Below are 19,226 nucleotides of genomic sequence, written 5' to 3'. Positions count from 1 at the left end.
AAAAAAAAAAAGTCAAATCTTTCCTATATACTTCGGCTTCATTTATGATCCACTCCTGGTAGTGGTTTCAAAAACTGCATTTAAAAAAAACTGCAGTGTGAATTAGGCCTAAACCTTGCACAGCTTGGCTGGCTACAGAAAACAACAGATTGCATTGAGTGCAAACATAGATTGTATCGGGATTTTAGGGTTAGTTTTCACTCGTGATAAATGACCACTTGACTTTGAAGTAATTCCTGAATTCACTGACAAATTCAACACATGTCCACCGCCCAGAACAAAAAAAAACTTTTCCTAACAACAAATTCATCAAATGAAAAAAGTCGTACTTAACAAATTGTAATGTTTACTGAGGCATATGGAAAAAAAAAACGAATAACGTTAAACAAACAAATTATGAAGACCACCCACTGGGTGCATATAGAGCTGTAACATAACATGGGAGCGGATTGTCCTATATTTCGTCAGTCACTCTAAATTTTTGGAAAAGGAATTCCTGAGAAAGTTCCCGAACAAGCTCCCGGCACAACAAACCGCTGCCGTACTTCTTTACTATGAACACCCATCAACATGTCCAGGGTGAACGGATGGTGCAAAAACAGAAACATAGATCAATATCCCAGCGGTAGTTTTATGTCATCTCATCAATGATCACACACATGGCGGCATCTTTATCTACTGTCTCTTTAAGAGAAGCGGGAGCCTCTGGAGGTACGTCCTGCTGCTCTATAGCGGGTTCCTGCACCTCCATAGGTTCAGTCTTAATGGTGACGCCACCATCAGGCAAAGAAAGGTCATCCGGCAATGAGGCCAAACAGTTCTGGATCATCTCCACCACCCTCTCCAGGTGCTTCTGAAACCTCTCCGCCGTCTCCAGGCGCTGTCTTTTCTGCACCTCCATCATCACTCGCAGGGTCTCGCGGGCTTGGTGCGGCCGGTACTCATTAATAAGGTGATGCATGTGAACAAACAGCAGCTTGAGGTCCTCCAGCTTCTCCTCCCGCTTTATACTTCCAGGGCTTCGGATCAGAACATCCAGCAGATCTAAGAAGTTGATCAGGATGGACATGTTGAGTTTCCGGAGTTCCTTTTTATGGTCAAACTGTTGAGGGTGGAGTCGCTCAATGCCCTGACTCTCCAGGGGTCGGATGATCAGGTCATCACACTGAAACTGGTTTCCGAACATCATGTAACTGTCCTTAACGGGAGCGGGGGGTTTAGGGACTAATCCTTTGCGGACGTTGTCATCTGTATATTCTTTGATGAACTGCAGTGGTGGCAGAGGCAACGCACTCACTTGCTGGGGCTCGCCCATAGTGAAGGAGAAAGGCTCTGAAAAAGATTAAGCATTTTTATTATATTCGAGAAGGTGCCGGAACTAATAATAAGGTTTTTATTAAAGGGGTGGTGTGCGTCAAACAATCCCTACTGCTAGATGGGTTCCCCAACCATAAGCTGATCCGCTGCTGCGTCCCCAGCGATCATCTGTGGGGGAACTCAGCAGCGAGTGTTCAATTCCTCTGCAGCGCCACCACTGGGGAGATGAAGCATTACAGAGCTACCATTGAATTCAATATGATGTCCATGTAAAGCACCAACATACAGGGTGCCCCCCAGTACTCTTTGTAGCTGCTCTCCATAATGAAGGTCCTAAATAGGGGACCCATTCCCTGTTAACTCAGAATTTCTAAAGCCCTAATTTACATCTGTATTGGTATTTCGGTTGTTACGCTCAGTCAGAGGAGCAGAACAACAAAAATACCGGAAGCGCCGGTTTCGTTTTATGACACCACTGGCGCCCCACATAACCTAATGACTTTAATGGGTTCAGTCGAGTTTCCATGGTTTTACCAGAAACAATAGTGCAGCCGGATCTGTGATGAAGGGACCTAACGGAGTCTCCAACACAGATGTGAACAGGCCCTAAGAGAGTACTTCAAAATGGATTGTCAGTGTCTGAGGATCTGTCCACTCTCCTGACATGTCTGTTTTCGTAAATACTTTAATTCCCTTCTGGAGCATCTTTTCTTAGAAGTCTCCATTATGCCATTCCTCTGTTATTCCTCTTGAAAATTAATTAATAAATTGAAAACTAGGTGCTACCGTTACCCTGATCAATGGGGTGTGTCCCTGCAGAGTCTCACTCTGTCAGCACTGATTGGACAGTAGTAGGGACACGTCTGTTTGACAATGGTAACACTCAGGTGTCCATTTAGACATACATTTCCAGGAGGAATAACAGAGGAACAGCACAACGCAGAGTTCTAAAAACAGACGTTCCAGAATTGTTATTTCACGGGGAATACAAGTATTTACTGAAATAGACATGCCAGGAAAGCAGATCCTTAAAGCGATCATCTGGTCAGACAGTAATTTTACATATGATGTCAGGGTTGAATATCTATAAGATCCCGGCAGTAGCCATAGCAACCAACATCAGACTACAACTTCCCCACAGTGGGAAACGCTGCCGTCTGACACGCTCCCTGCACTGAAGCCTGTAATTAGACGTCAACATGACGTACGTGAATGGAGCGGGCAGGCTCTGCTGGTCACGTTACCCACTATTGTCTGCCCGTCTACTCCCTTCTGAGGTAAAGTAGTATTACTTTCATTTTTGTGCCCCCACCAATGCTTAAAGGGGTTTTCCCACAAACACATGTATCCACTATCCACAATATAGGGGATACGGGTGTGATTACTGGGGTTCCGACTGCTGGGACCCCCAGCGATGAGGAAAACTGGGGACCGGAAGTCCCCCGGAGTGCTCCAAGAGAATAGAGCGCTGGTGCGCATGCTCGACCAGCGCTCCATTCATTTTTATGGAGCTGCCGGAGACAGCGGTCCCAGAAGTCCTATAGAAATTAATGGATCGCTGGTCAAGAATGCGCAGAAGTGCCCCATTCTCAGCACTCGGACCCCCGGCGATCACACATGTATCCCGTATCCTGTGAATAGGGGATACATGTGTTTGTGGGAAAACCCTTTTAATAGACCCCAGGGGGGTGGGCAGAAAAAAGCTGCTATAAGGACAGGTGGGCACGGTTACGAGTTTATAACTCTCGCTCTGTTTTATGTACCCACAGCCTTAGTCTGGTGCCCATGGTAATACAATCACCCAATAAAAAAAAAGGAAGACTGGACCTTATGGATGAATCAATGGAGCGAGAATAGCAACATCATTGCAAAATCAGAGCAAAAATATAAGGTAAATGTCTATTCCAGCTATCACATAATATGAAAGAGTGAAAACGCATAGAGTATCTAAGGGTATAGTCACACGGTGCAGTTTAAGCAAGAACAAGGAGTAATTTTTGTAATCCACACCAGTTTGTGGCTTCAAAAACTGCACTGTGTGAATATACCCTAAGTTATGATTGACTCTTAGTGACGTCATTATATTGGTTTGTTAATATGCTATACATCACCATTGCCGCTATCACTGATATTAATGCAGAGAAGCCCCCCATACTCACTTCCGACTCCACAAGACAAATACAACGCCACTCCACCAGCACAGACCCTCTCCTCCACAGCCTGGTGACACCACTTCCCGGATGTGACGTCACCCACACCACCGCTGCTGCTGTAGCTGTAACTTCCGTCTGTTGAAAAGATGTGTGCTGATTGGCTGAACGAAAGAGACTACACGCGTGGTCATTGCGCATGTCAGAACGAGTAACCGGATCCAACGCTAGAGGGCGTCGGATGGTTGCATTTAGTCAGATGCTTTTAGTGCGCAGTAGCGGCGAACGTCGGAAGTTTTAACCAGAGGGAGGCGCTGGGAAGTATGTTAGATGACGGCTCTGAAAACGATAGAGAAGGATACCTGAGAGATAACCTATATAATATGTGTCTTCATACATATGCACATAGAGGCAGATTTACCAGTGTATATTACCAGGTTTCTGACGGCGGTGGACGATGCGGCGCCATATTTAAGAAGCCCCTGCACTACTTTTTCAAATGTATAGGGCTTTGTTGTAGTTCCCTCTTGCCCAGCGAGTGGATGGAAGCGCCATTGTCCATACTGTATCTTAAAGGGGTATTCCTAAAATCGACCATTATCTAGGTGATATTGGTTTGGCCGCTGGGGACCCTAGGGATTGTGAGAATGGGGGGTCCCGATCCCACCGGTCCTCTACACTGCTCCACTTCAGTGAAGGGGAGTGTCGGTCGAGCATGGGCCCGCCTCTGTATTCACTGTTTATGAGAATGATGGAAACAGCCGAGTACACAGCTGTTTCCGTCATTCCCATAGACTTCAAATGGAGCGGCATGCGCATGCTCGACCTCCGCTTCTTTCAATGTCCTCCTCACTATGGTCGGGGACCCCCGTTCTAACAATCGGTGGGGGTCCAAGCGGTCAGACGATTATGAGCTACTCTGTGGCTAGGTGATAATTTATGGTTTTGGGAATACCCCTTTAAATAGAGTAGCAGGAACATGCTCGACTTCTGCTCTATTCAAGCTCCACCTCACTGTAAAGTATGGTGAGGAGGAATGGGGTCTGGGACCCCCGTCCAAACATTCCCTGGGGCGATCAGACAATTATCACGTATCCTGTGAATGGGTGATAACTGCTCATTCTGGTAAAAATAAATATATTTTTCCTCTTCGCATCCGGCGGTCATAACAACTTTTTATGCAGATTTGTTTTTTGCAGGTTGAGTTTTCCTTTATGTAGGGGTCGTTTTAGGCTCAATGCACACGATGCATATTACGTGCAGCAAATCCGCCGTGTAATACAGTACCAGCAAAGTAAATGAGGTTTCAGGAAATGTCACGAACATACTGCGGTTTTTTTTGTGCACGTAAATTGACCTGAGTTATGTATTTTAAAATCTGCAGCTTGTCAATTTATCTTGCGTTTCCGTTTGCGAATTGTATCTGACTAGTTCTAAGGAAAAGCGCACAAAACTCGCAGCCTGAAAATGCAACGATTTACAGGTCAGATTGCAAAGACTGCACCGAAAAACGCACGATTAGTTGCCATTTTTACCTGTGCATTTCCTGCGGTTTTGATGCGTATTTTCCACAGCAAAATACGCAACATGTGCATGTGGCCTTAGAGTACATATACATCAAATTTTTATTTTAACAAACGCAGAAGAAAAATCAGTTTTGCTGTAGTTTTTTTTTTCTTTACAGCATAAAACGATCATAAACGATCCTATACATTCTTTTCAAATTTGGAGCTTATATCTTTTTATTTTGTATCTGTTAGGCTGGGCTTACACTGAGTTTTTTCACGCAGAAAACGCGCCAAAAAACGGCCGAAAATGCCTCCCATTGATTTCAATGGGAGGCGGAGGCGTTTTTTCCCCACGAGCGGAAAAACCAGCTCGCGGGAAAAAGAAGGGACAATCCCTATCTTCGGGCGTTTACGCCTCTGACCTCCCATTGACATCAATGGGAGGCAGAGAAAGCGTATTTCGCAGTGTTTTATGCCCGCGGCGCTCAATAGCTGTGGGCGAAAAACGCCACGAAAATCGCCGTGCAGGCGGAGGAAAATCTGCCTCAAAATTCCAAACTGAATTTTGAGGCAGATTTTCCTCCTGCAAAAAACTCAGTGTGAACCCTTAGGGTATGTTCACACGATGAGAGGCATTTACGTGTGAAAAGACAGACTGTTAACAGCTGCCTCGTTTCAAACGTAAATGCTCCTCCTCGCATTTTGCGAGCCGTCTGAGACGATCGTAAATCTTGAGCTGTGCTTCATTGAGTTCAATGAAGAACAGCTCAAATTACGTGGCAAAGAAGTGTCCTGCACTTCTTTGCCGAGGCAGTCCATTTACGCGTCGTCATTTGACAGCTGTCAAACGACGACGCGTAAATTACAGGTCGTCTGCACAGTACGTCGGCAAACCCATTCAAATGAATGGGCAGATGTTTGCCGACGTATTGTAGCCCTATTTTCAGGCGTAAAACGAGGCAAAATACGCCTCGTTTACGCCTGAAAATAGGTCGTGTGAACCCAGCCTTAGGCTGGGTACACACGAGCACATTAACGTCCGTAATGGACGGACGTATTTCGGCCGGAAGTCCCGGACCGAACACAGTGCAGGGAGCTGGGCTCCTAGCATCATAGTTATGTACGATGCTAAGAGTCCCTGCCTCTCCGTGGAACTACTGTCCCGTACTGAAAACATGATTACAGTACGGGACAGTTGTCCTGCAGAGAGGCAGGGACTCCTAGCATCGTATATAACTATGATGCTAGGAGCCCGGCTCCCTGCACTGAGTTCGGTCCGGGATTAGCGGCCGAAATACGTCCGTCCATTACGGACGTTAATGTGCTCGTGTGAACCCAGCCTCATGTAGTAAAACATTTATTATTTTCATATTCTAAGTTACTTGGCTCAATCAACAATATTTATCCCAAAAATGAATCCCCTAAGGCCTTATTCACACGACCGGGTCCAAGTGTCGGCCGATAAAATCGGCCATTTTGGGCTGTTTTTCCCGGGCTGGTTTGCATCTGTTTTACATCCGTTCCGATTCCGTTCCGGGCCGGGCATATCTGGATAGTGACATCAGGGGCAACTCCTGAAGTGGAATCCCCATGTGGCCGGTGATTCCACTTCAGGAAAAGCCCCTGTCGTCTGTGTCTATTTATGGACACTGAACGTTTTACTGGCTTCTCCTGGTGTGGAATCCCCGGTCACAGAGTGGTCGGGGATTCCGCTACAGGAGTTGCCATTGATGTCACTGTCCATATATGGAAAGAGACATCAAGCGCTCTGTCCAGGAGCGGAATCCCCGAACACACGGGGATTCCGCTCCTTCAGGGAGCTAAAGTGGGGCTAGCACATAGCAGAGCAGGGAGATACCTCCCTGCTCTGCTATAGTGGCCTCGCTACAGCAGTAGCAGCCGCAGCAGCTGCTAGCGGCGCCATCACCAATGGGAGGTGTCACCGCTAGCAGCCGCTATGGCTGCTATAGCGGTAGCGATGCCTGAAGAAGCAAGCAGGGGTAGGGAGCCAGCGCTGCGCACCCTTCCACCTGCTGTACACCCCGGCCTGGCCACACAGTACCCTTGTATACAGCACCCCCACATTGTAGAAACTTACCTGCGCTGTGAGGAGGAGACAGCGAGCGACGGTAGACACGGCCGTCACTCGGGGCACAGTCCAGTGATGGCCGTATATTACCCGGCCCCAAAGACTTCTATGGGAGCTGGGTGGCCGGGTGAACGGCCGAAAATAGGGCATGTCCCATTTTTTGACGGCCACATTTCCCGGCCCGTCGTGTGAATAGCCCCATTAGGGGTCTATTGTTCCTACTACGGCCGTGTGACGGCCATCTTATGAACAGCCGTCACCTGGCCGGGAAACCCTGTCGTGTGAATAAGGGCTTAGGCCTCATGCACATTTCAGTGATTTTCTTCAGTGTACTATCCATTTATTTAAAAGGATAGCACACTGACCCATTCTTTTCTATGGGACCATGCACACTTCTGTTATTTTCGTGGATCCGTATATGTCTGTTCCGCAAATGTCCTACTCCTGTCCGTTGTGAGATTCCATCTTGCCCATTGTAGCTTATGGGTCCATCGAAATAACGGACTGCACGTGGAAGGCATCCGTGTGTGGTCCGTTATTTGCGGATCCGTTGCCGAGTATCGGCAGGGAGGGCCAAATTTTCAGGTGTTCAATGTGACAAGTTCAGCTCAATTTTACTTCCTACCGTTTTTTTTTGTGGACCATATATAACGGACGACATACGGAAGCACAACGGATGCAAAATACAGAGCAACGGAACGGATGCGGCGTGAAAACGGAAACCATACGGATGTCTGAATGGACACACTGATCCGTTTTTTATGGCCGTGAAAACAGTGAAGGATGTGTGCATGAGGCCTAATTCTCCTGTGCAGATGATACCAAATATATGTGCATCGTCTAACGATATAGCCAATTAAGCGTCACAATAACCAAGCCCCCATTTTGGTTCTCCCCCCAGCCTTTGCTTCTGCATTATTCTTTGCTAGTTTATGTTAATAGAATTAAGGATAAAGAGCCGTCGTTATCTAATATCTGATGTACGCGCTCTCTCTACTTCTGCCAGGGTCGAAGATTTGCAGACACTTGGCGCCCTCTTAGGAGAGCCTTTAGGCATGTGTATACTGTGCCTAATGGGAAATCTGACTATATGTATTTAGATGCGGCACTATATTCCCTATGCAGATAGAGGTCTACCTGGGCAGGATCATATCATTTATCTGCAATAAAATATTAATGTCAGGCTCCAAAATTTAGATCCAGTAAGTGGTTTGATAATCTGCTTCCTCCATCACAGTTTCCAGTTAAAGGGTATGTGCACACAGAGTTTTTAGACGCTGAAACCGCGTCAGAAAACGCGCCAAAAAACGGCCGAAAATGCCTCCCATTGATTTCAATGGGAGGCTCGCGGGGAAAAAGAAGGGACATGTCCTATCTTCGCGCGTTTACGCCTCTGACCTCCCATTGACATCAATGGGAGGCAGAGAAAGTGTATTTCGCTGTGTTTTATGCCCGTGGCATTCAATGGCCGCAGGTGAAAAACGCTGCTGTTATGTTATAAATATACATATATAATGTATTTGGGACCATAAGGAGTGAAATGTTATAAAGGAGAACATGTGTTACAATATAATGGGTATTTTAGAAAGGTTAAGAGAAGAAATAGTTTGCAGATGCTCTGCCGTCCCTTGAAAATTGCAAACAGATGGTGGTCAATCACTTGACCACCCCCCTAAGCATAAAGGAAACCTAAGGGAATACCTGGTGCTCCACCAATGAGCTATATGGGAAAGGAAGATGTAAGGCTTGAACATACAGATGACTCATATGTTATGGAATGTTCTTTGTTCGTCTGATGCTATAAGTATGAACGTTTGTAGTTCAATAAATTAGAAGTATTTTACCTTGAGAAACGTCTCAGTGTATCTGTTACTTCTCCGAGCAGCTGGTTCTACCTATCGATTTGAACCTGCATGGAGATCAAGGCGTAAAGTGACCCCATTGCGATCACAGAAATTGGCGCCCGAACAAAGACTTGACCAGAAGGACGGCACCCCACCCAGGGGATCTCCCGGGACTAGAGTGGCGACCTCCCGGACGAAGGAACGTGCAGACCACTGCTGCAGCAAGGTAAGAAGACTTAATTCTTACAAACTCTGCTCTGCACCTTCCTGTCTGGTAGGTCACCTTCCCGGTAGTACTCCTAAGGAATAGAGGGGCCACATGAGGGTATTTTTAGTGTAAAAATCTGGTCAAGTCTAAAATAAATCCTACCCTCAGGATAAAGTCCCTGATCTCCATGACAGTATTTGTATGAATGTTGTAGAAACCCAGTTTTTGTGTCACAAATGCATTTTAGAATAAGGAAATTGTTTTTGGAAAAAAATTCCGATAATCCGGCAAATTACCAGAAACATGTATACATGCTTCAGGTGACTACGGGGATTATGATAGGCTAAATTTTAGCCCGGAAATCGAAAATTTTGTGCAGTCCGATAATCCGGCAAAATACCGAGAACGTGTGTACACGATTGGAGTACTTGCGGGGATTATCATGCGCTGATTTTCAGCTCAAAATTCCAGAATTTTCTGCAGTCCGATAAACCGGCATGTCAAATGAACAGCTTGATTTTACGTTTGCCTTGTTATTTGGATTAGGAATATTTGTCATATTACTCTTATGGTGCGGAGGGCACGTACTCGAGTGGTGTCTCAGACGAAGAAAGTAAGCTAGTTATAAAAGGACTGTAAAAGGAAGATTCTCTGGCCAGAGTAGAAAGTAAGTACGGAAACTAGAAACTGTCTAAAATAGATGAGAATAGAAGTCATCTGTCAGTAGCTAAAATCTGTAACAAAATAAGTAAGTACGGAAACTAGAAACTGTCTAAAATAGATGAGAATAGAATTCATCTGTCAGTAGCTAAAATCTGTAACAAAATACGGCTGTGCCTAAGGCCACCACTTACAGTCACAAGATGGGAAACTTGGTTACCCTCTTTAAAAAGAAGTTTCGAGGGGATAAGTAACTGTCTCAAATAGGTGAGAAAGGAATTCACCTATCAGGAAAATTACCCCCTACATAACTTAGGGTCTGCCCATAGGCGACCACTTATAACTAGGCAACAATGGGGAACTTGGTGTCCCTATTACGAGATGAGCACCCACAAGGACTGACAGCCAAACAGGTAGTGGCGGAAAGAGAGGGAAAGGATGTGACAAAAGGAACGAATCAGTTAATGAAGGCATGTGGAATGGGAAAAGCGGGAAGATTAGATCTGGAAAAATTGAATGAATGTTGTGACACAAAACGTGGATGGTTGAAAGATAAAAAGTTACAGTGGAAAGCAGAAGCATGGAGAAAGGTGTCAGAGGAAGTAACGCGAGGGGGATGCATGGAAACAGAATGTAAGAAAAAGTTTTATTATGATTGCTATAATGAAAATCCAGGAAAAAGCAAGTAGCCCACCGGGGTATGGGGTAGTCACGACGCAGGGACCAGGGGGATGGACGTGTAGAGTGTGTGGTCAGCAGAATCAAGCATGGACCGATACTTGTTTTGCATGTGGGGCAGCAAGACCAGGAGGGCAAAATCCCCTAGGGATATATCCAGTGGTACCAAAAATGAGTAGCACAAACCCCTTTGCCCCCTCACCTCAAGAAGTACCAGAACCATATAAACAAACAATAGGGTTGGCCCCTGTAGTGTTGGCAGGAATAACCCCAGTAACAGGAGGAGCCGAGGGCTCAACGGATGAAAGAGTAGAAACTAGAGCGTATAGAGAGAAAAGGGAAAAAGAGGAGGCAGAAGAGAAAGAGGAAAGGGAAAGACATCAGCGTAATATGGATCAGGCAGAAGCAGCAAGGAAGCTTCCCGAGTCAAAAGATACGACGCAAGCATTAGAAAACGTGGGAAAAAGGTTACAAGTGTTGACAGACCTGTTTGCGACTGAAGCTGACAAGAATTTTAATAAAGATAAGGAACATAAATATAAGCCATGGAACCCTAGGGATGCGTTGACTTTAGTTCAGAAAGCCCCCGACGCGGAGACAGAGCCTGTCCCTTTTTGGAGATATATAGAACAAATTCAGAAAATGTATTCAGCAACATGGGAAGACTTAGTGCAGCTCATACATACCAAAATGGGAATCTATAGCTCTACAGTCATGGACCACAGCAGCGCCCGGTAGCATATTATTCAGCTAGACTAGACCCTGTGGCCCGAGGTTCCCCATCATGTGTGAGAGCTATCATTGCTGTAAATTCAATGTTAAACAAGGCCTCAGATTTGGTCCTGGCATTTCCAGTCCAAGTGTTTGCACCACATGATATTACTGCTATTCTTACTCAAGTACAGCCGAAGCACTTGTCAACAGCAAGACATTTGAGATTAACCTGTGCACTTCTTCTTCCTGAGCAGGTTACTTTACACCGCTGTACTACATTGAACCCAGCTACCTTACTGCCTTTGGAGCAAGGGGGAGAAGACGTAGGATGGCCAGAAGCATTTCCAGTAACCAAAGCTACAGCCGTAGCCACAGCAAAGAAACTGATCAATGAGGTGGTGTGCAGATATGGAGTTCCAGAGGTGATCGAGAGCGACAGAGGAACTCATTTTACGGGTGAAATCATGAACCATGTGTTGTCAGCTCTAGGCATAAGTCAAGCCCTACATACACCATACCATCCACAGAGCAGTGGGAAGGTTGAGAGACTAAATGGGACTCTCAAATTGAAAATCCAAAAAGCAATGGTAGAAACCGGGAAACCATGGACCGAGTGTCTACCATTAGCCTTGTTCTCAGTAAGATACACTCCAACAAAAAGAACAGTTCTCAGCCTATATGAGATCTTATTTGGATCGGCTCCCAGATTAGGATGTTATTTTCCACAGGTGCTCCAAATGCAGTATGGTAGACTAACAGAGTATGTATCAACGCTGAACAAACAATTGACCAAGGTGCATGCACAAGTCTTTGCTTCCATTCCAGATCCTGATTCAGTTGAAGGGACGCATAAGTTAGAACCGGGAGATTGGGTGGTCGTTAAGAGACACGTGAGGAAAAGTCTAGACCCAAGATTTGACGGACCGTTTCAAGTCCTACTCACAACAAGCACCTCAGTGAAGCTCGAAGGAAAGGCAAGCTGGATTCATGCCAGTCATTGTAAAAAGGTTCTTCAGCCAGAAGAATGAAGATCTTTGCGGTTGTTGCGGCGGTTGTTGCGTGTGCTCTTATACAAAAAGGCAGAACTGCTACTCCTGTACACGTAATCAGTACAGAATCACTGGAACAGTTCAGGACAGGGTGGGCGAATGCCACAGTGGATAGAAAGCAGGGTAACTACACCTGTAAGGCCAATGCCCCGTGTTATACTACAAATGTGACTACAACCGAAGGGACTTGGAAAAAAGGACCACATGGAGGGACTGTGTACCTTCACATAGACAAAACAGCCAACATTAGCATACAAGAAGAGACGCCGGGGCTGTTGATTTGTTGTTATGAACCAGATGTACAGTATCTACAGAAATATACAACCAGTAAAAATAGAAACAAAATGATAAATAAGACTTATGAAAGATGCAACAAGGAGAGGCTCAACTCTACGATTGTAATAAAAGAAACTGATGGGATGATATTATGTATGAATAATAGCAAAATAAGAAATAGAATATATTTTGTATTCTTGATAACTATTTTAAGAGATAGTTTTAAGCCACATATAAGAGTACAAAGTCTGGAAAGAATCGCACACACTTGTAAGAGCGCTGTAACCCAACAGCAGAAAAAGAATGTACACTTCAATATTTCCTTCCCTGAATCCCCCAGCTGTCATAGACAAAAAAGAGAATGGTATGAGACGCTATTAGGAGGGGTAGGAACGGGATTAGGAGTATTGAATGGTATACAGTTAGAAACAGTTATGAACAAATTAAACTCAGTGGGAGATGACACATCTACTGCATTAAGGATAGGTGCGTCATGGTTACCTACTACCTTTGACTTACAGCAAAAAGGGTTAGCTATAGATGAACTGTTTCTAAATGTTTTTAATGAAAGTATGCTAACCGAATATAGAACATTACAGAATGTATCAACTTTTGTAAATTGGACAGTATGTACGCTTAAAACGATGTGGCAACAAGAACAGATGAATAATTTTAAGAATAAATTGTTTAGTAGTCATGTTAGGCAATGGACAGACATTCTGCCCATAGGAAAGAGAAATGATACGTGGTTATTGTTACAGCCTGAGTATACTGAGTGTACACCTAAATGGTGTGCAGGAAGACTAATAGCATTTCATGTGAAAAATCCTACTCTATTATGCAAATTTATTGTTATGCCAATGGTAATGATTGATCCGGTGACATTATTAGGACAATATTGGATGCCGGAAATGAAAGGAACACACATAGATTCTCAAAATAAGACAAGGAATATAGATTTGTGCCAATTAACAGAGCAAGGATATGTATGTAATCAACAGTCAAGGATATATGAACCCTGTCTAATGCAGCACCAGGATAATGTATGCGCACTCACTATAATCCCAGAAGCTAACCTACAGGTTTATATTGAAGTAGGTCCACAGCATGTATGTTTAATAACTAACAACAAGCAGACCCTTAGCCAGTTTAAACTCACAGGACCATTTTCAGGATGTCTATACAATGTGACGCATTTGACTTGGGGGAACCAAACTATAGTGTTCCTGCCTACTTTAGAAGAAATAATGTCCACTATATGGGTACCTGAACCTTTGCCCTATGGAAATTTTAGTTTATCTTTAGACGAATTGAAAAAGGTGTTACAACGATCAGGAGAAGTTGAAAAACTAATCCAAGCCCATAATGTAACTCTAAGTAGGGTGAAAATATTGGCTACAATAGCAGCTAGGGAAGTGATACATTTGTCATCAGCAATTAAAGATGCTAGTGCCCATCACTGGTATGACGTTTTTACAGGATTCTCACCTACAGCTACTAAAATATTACATGTGCTTTTCCAACCATTGATTTGTTTAATGATATTATTTGTATTGCTTACATGTTTTAATTGTTATGCATTTTGTAAAATAAGGGAAGCATTCAATCAGAGGCCTATACATTATGATGAAAGAATGTTGTGAGATTACCCCACCTACATACCTGTGTGAATCAAGTGAAGAAATGGATCGAAGCCTTGCTATCCGGAGATAGAAGTAGCATTGGAATTTAGGTGTTGGTAAAATCACAAAAGGAGGGATTGTTATGGTATAAATATACATATATAATGTATTTGGGACATAAGGAGTGAAATGTTATAAAGGAGAACATGTGTTACAATATAATGGGTATTTTAGAAAGGTTAAGAGAAGAAATAGTTTGCAGATGCTCTGCCGTCCCTTGAAAATTGCAAACAGATTGTGGTCAATCACTTGACTACCCCCCTAAGCATAAAGGAAACCTAAGGGAATACCTGGTGCTCCACAAATGAGCTATATGGGAAAGGAAGATGTAAGGCTTGAACATACAGATGACTCATATGTTATGGAATGTTCTTTGTTCGTCTGATGCTATAAGTATGAACGTTTGTAGTTCAATAAATTAGAAGTATTTTACCTTGAGAAACGTCTCAGTGTATCTGTTACTTCTCCGAGCAGCTGGTCCTACCTATCGATTTGAACCTGCATGGAGATCAAGGCGTAAAATGACCCCATTGCGATCACACTGCGAAAATCGGCGTGCAGGCAGAGGAAAATCTTCCTCAAACTTCTAAACAGAATTTTGAGGTAGATTTTCCGCCTGCAAAAAACTCTGTGTGAACCCAACCTAATATGTACAGCCACAGACCATATCTATAAAGGCTCTGTGCGGAGGCGAGGAATATGTGGTCCCAACTATTTTAGTCATAACTACATATTTGAAATCATATTGTGTGTAGCGGGTCCCTGTGTATATCCGGAACCTATGTTGTACAGCGCTTTTTAAAGTAGAGGCGTTTTTGCTGCGATTTCTTTTACTCTTTTTGGTGCATTTTTTAGGGCCGTAATTGGGACTCCCATTGACTATAGTAATTAGGTGCGTTTTTGTCACCCATGTAAATCCAGTTTAAGGCTACACGTAGCGTAATTTGGTGCAGAAAACCGCAGATGAACTTAGGAAATTCCACAGGTAAAATCAGCGCTTATTGATGCGTTTTTAGGTGCAGTTTTTACATTTTGATGCGGAAACAGGTGCAGATTTTATGCTGTGGATTTTGGTGCGTTTTTTTTATAAACTTCTGAGATTGAATCGCAAAATAAATTGACATTCTACGGCTTTTAAAAGGACAATTTACGTGCAAAAAAATTCTGCAACGTGTAAATGACATTACTTGAAATCTCATTTACTTTGCTGGTGCTGAATTACGCTGCAGATTTGCCGCAGGAAAATCCGCAATTATCTAGGCCTGAGTATACCAGAGACCACCTCTTCATACAACAAAAGGGCATATTACTCTGCATTTCGAGCCAGGGAAGTAGCCACATGTTGTACTTTGGGAAAAACTTAGGACTGGGCAAAACTCATTTTGTGGGGCCACTGTGACTGGCAATATTATGTGGCATGCATTTTGCTAGGCTTGCTGTAGGCTCTGGCCAGCCCTAGTATGGATGTAGCGTGGCTGGCACTCTCATGGGAGGCTAAAACTCCTATTGGGTCACTGGCTAGCACTCTTATGGGTTGGCCTGTTCACACGCTAGCTGGCTTTTACGGCTGAAATGACAGACTGTTTTCAGGAGAAAACAGCTGCCTCGTTTCAGCCGTAAAAGCTCCTCCTCGCATTATGCGAGGCGTCTGAGACGCTCGTAAATCTTGAGCTGCTCTTCATTGAGTTCAATGAAGAACGGCTCAAATTACGTTGCAAAGAAGTGTCCCGCATATAATGTATAGAAGTGTCCCGCATATAATGTATAGAAGTGTCCCGCATATAATGTATATAAGTGTCCTGCATATAATGTATATAAGTGTCCTGCATATAATGTATATAAGTGTCCCGCATATAATGTATATAAGTGTCCTGCATATAATGTATATAAGTGTCCTGCATATAATGTATATAAGTGTCCCGCATATAATGTATATAAGTGTCCTGCATATAATGTATATAAGTGCCCTGCATATAATGTATATAAGTGTCCTGCATATAATGTATATAAGTGTCCTGCATATAATGTATATAAGTGTCCTGCATATAATGTATATAAGTGTCCCGCATATAATGTATATAAGTGTCCTGCATATAATGTATATAAGTGTCCCGCATATAATGTATATAAGTGCCCTGCATATAATGTGTATAAGTGTCCCGCATATAATGTATATAAGTGTCCTGCATATAATGTATATAAGTGTCCTGCATATAATGTATATAAGTGTCCTGCATATAATGTATATAAGTGCCCTGCATATAATGTATATAAGTGTCCTGCATATAATGTATATAAGTGTCCCGCATATAATGTATATAAGTGTCCTGCATATAATGTATATAAGTGTCCTGCATATAATGTATATAAGTGTCCCGCATATAATGTATATAAGTGTCCTGCATATAATGTATATAAGTGTCCCGCATATAATGTATATAAGTGTCCTGCATATAATGTATATAAGTGTCCTGCACTTCTTTGCCGAGGCAGTCAATTTACGCGTCGTCGTTTGACAGCTGTCAAACAACGACGCGTAAATGACTGGTCGTCGGCACAGTACGTCGGCAAACCCATTCAAATGAATGGGCAGATGTTTGCCGACGTATTGGAGCCGTATTATCAGACGTAAAACGAGGCATAATATGCCTCGTTTACGTCTGAAAATAAGTCGTGTGAACCCAGCCTATGTGTCTAAATTAATTTTCAGTTCCTGCTTAGCTTCAGTAATGTACTGTATGGCCCCCCAATGAGCACATTTTTGGATAGTTTCATGTAAACCACATTTGAGGATGTATAAAAAAAACTGGATTTTATAATTCTTTAGTGAGTCCAGCGTGCGTATGGTATTTGCAGATACGATGTGTGTACAAGCAATCTCACTTCTAAATATTCTAATATGTAAAAATGGGGGGGAAAAAGTGCCCCCCCATGTACAGAAGCAAATTTCGGAGCGCAGTATATTTTTTGTTACCTTTTTATTTGCCCCAATTTTCCTGAGAGTAATCCACTGACATTGTGTGCCTCCCAGAGTGCCTGCCACAGATGCCAGCTACAAGTACCCCAATAGTGCAAGCCACAGATTCCCCAATTGCAGGGATCCGTGAATAACAGACGGCACGCAGATGCCTTCCGTGTGTCGCCCGTTGTTTTGCCAGACCCATAGGCTTCAATGGGCGAGACGGACACCTAACAACGGACAGAAGTACGACATGTTCTACTTCTGATGGAACGGACTCACAGAACCTTTAATACAACGGAAGTGTGCATGGCCCCATAGAAATGAATGTGTCAGTATGCTATCAGTTAAAAAACGGATACCACCCTGAAGAAAATAATTGAAGTGTGCATGAGGCCTTAGGCTTAGTGGCTTTTTGTGTGGAAAAAAAAGGTAAATTTGGGTATATTTATTTCCGTCCATTGTCTTTGTGAAAGATCCTAATACAAGTATGGCGTGCTACCATTATATACCCCTTCTCTTTGTATTCCAAAACTCTGCTCATCAGGATCCTTGTAGCAATCTGTTTATCGATGTTCATCCTTCTTGCAATAAACATCAGCCGTTGAGTTGTTCTCTTCCCTCGAGTTGTTATAAATTAATTTCGGCTATTCTACTGGGACACTCACCGAGGAGGTGAAGAGCAGTCCCCTATTCCATGTGGCGAGGAGAGAAAAAACCCTTCAAAGAGTATTTGCACAGTTGTCGTGAAAAGTTTTTTAGATACGTGTCTGTGTACTTGGAGAGCTTCATGTCGGAGGCTTATTTGTGTATTGCTTCCATATGATTTCTCCGACAATCTTGCCTGTGGAGCTGCAAGTTCAGAGCTCAGTGGGCATTCCCTGGTAAATATTCTTTTTCTTGCCTTCCCATCTTCGATTGCTTGTCCCTCCCTATCTACATCTTCTCCATTTCATGATGACATGACTGCAATCTGGGATTTCAATGAGAAAATTCAGCTCAGGAGTAACATGCTTCTAAGTGGTAAACGATACATGACAACAAGATCAGACCCAATTACTGCATCGACATGGGGCACATCGTTCAGCATAGGAGCTGTATGCACTAAACAGGAGGTGATTTTTAATACAAAACTATTTAAAGGTGCTTCATTGTATTTTTTTGAGGTAAAGAACATATGGTTGTGAATTATGGTGGTATTGCATTGGACTTTTTGTGCTATTATCAGAGAATACGTGAAGCATGTAGAATGGAGGACAACATTTTCCTGTCTAATTGACGGAATAAAAAAAGTAATGAGGATATAAGTCAACATTTTGGGGCTTGGTTGGTCGTCGGAGGAGGAAATAAGCCCAGAAACAATTTTTTTGTCTTGTTTAGTCAATCTACTGTACAAATATTCAGTTCAGAAGTTGTACTGAACATTTATGAGTAGGACTGACAGAAGCATCAACTCAGTTGAAAGGAGGATGTGGTTATAGTTTGAGGTCACGTAATACAAGTTTACACCTTTGCTGCACTGCGTGATCTTCAGATAAGACTTCATGATCTCCACCTCCGCTCACGATGTCTGTTTTGTACCCTATTGCTTTATAATTTTTTTCTTCTCACAGACTCATGGTGTCGGACTGTTATTGTGCTGTCTATATGTCTATTTTTGGATTTATTAGTTTGACATCGTGAGTGGATTGACAGGGTTATGTGTATGTGAACATCTCAGGGTCTCCCTGTGACTCTGGGAGCAGCGGTTGAAGTTCCAGATGAATAGTTCAGTCATATTACAACAGCCACTTATCAAGAGGTCTCAGCAGAAAAGAAGAACGTCTCCAGCCAACTTCAAGTCAAGGGTCTTCATCCTTACTCACTCCTCACTTAACTATTATGAGCATCGAAATGGGGTAAGTTGATGGGGTAGAGAGTAGGGTCTGTTAGGGTTGGGCTTGGCTTACTTTATAAGTATATCCCCCCCTCCCCCGAAATCAGACCAACTTGCCATTAACGGTTTATTGAGAACATCTGTTAAGTCCGTTTTCGAGAGTGGAAATTTTTAAAAAGGGATAATACATAAATTCTCAATAATGTCTGGTCATTC

General features: G+C 43.4%; 2 protein-coding genes across 2 annotated transcripts in view; one reads left to right on the top strand and one right to left on the bottom strand.

Annotated features, from left to right (window-relative positions):
* Positions 1-323: 323 nt before the first annotated feature.
* Positions 324-4,135, bottom strand: MED7 (mediator complex subunit 7). The gene is made up of 3 exons (XM_075859878.1): positions 3,902-4,135; positions 3,477-3,806; positions 324-1,332 (listed from the first exon to the last, which is right to left on the bottom strand). The coding sequence occupies exon 3, from the start codon at positions 1,313-1,315 to the stop codon at positions 632-634; it is 684 nt and encodes a 227-aa protein (XP_075715993.1). The 5' UTR covers positions 1,316-1,332; positions 3,477-3,806; positions 3,902-4,135; the 3' UTR covers positions 324-631.
* A 14,759-nt stretch (positions 4,136-18,894) lies between these two features.
* ITK (IL2 inducible T cell kinase) overlaps positions 18,895-19,226 on the top strand; it is a 64,515-nt gene continuing 64,183 nt past the window's right edge. The window contains exon 1 of the mRNA XM_075855619.1: positions 18,895-19,032. Within this exon, the coding sequence (XP_075711734.1) occupies positions 18,895-19,032 (138 nt within the window). The remainder of the gene's footprint in view (positions 19,033-19,226) is intronic.

Source organism: Rhinoderma darwinii, chromosome 3, assembly GCF_050947455.1.
Source record: "Rhinoderma darwinii isolate aRhiDar2 chromosome 3, aRhiDar2.hap1, whole genome shotgun sequence".
Classification (NCBI taxonomy): domain Eukaryota; kingdom Metazoa; phylum Chordata; class Amphibia; order Anura; family Rhinodermatidae; genus Rhinoderma; species Rhinoderma darwinii.
Note: the sequence above shows the minus strand (reverse complement) of the source record. Positions and strands in the feature narration are given on the sequence as shown.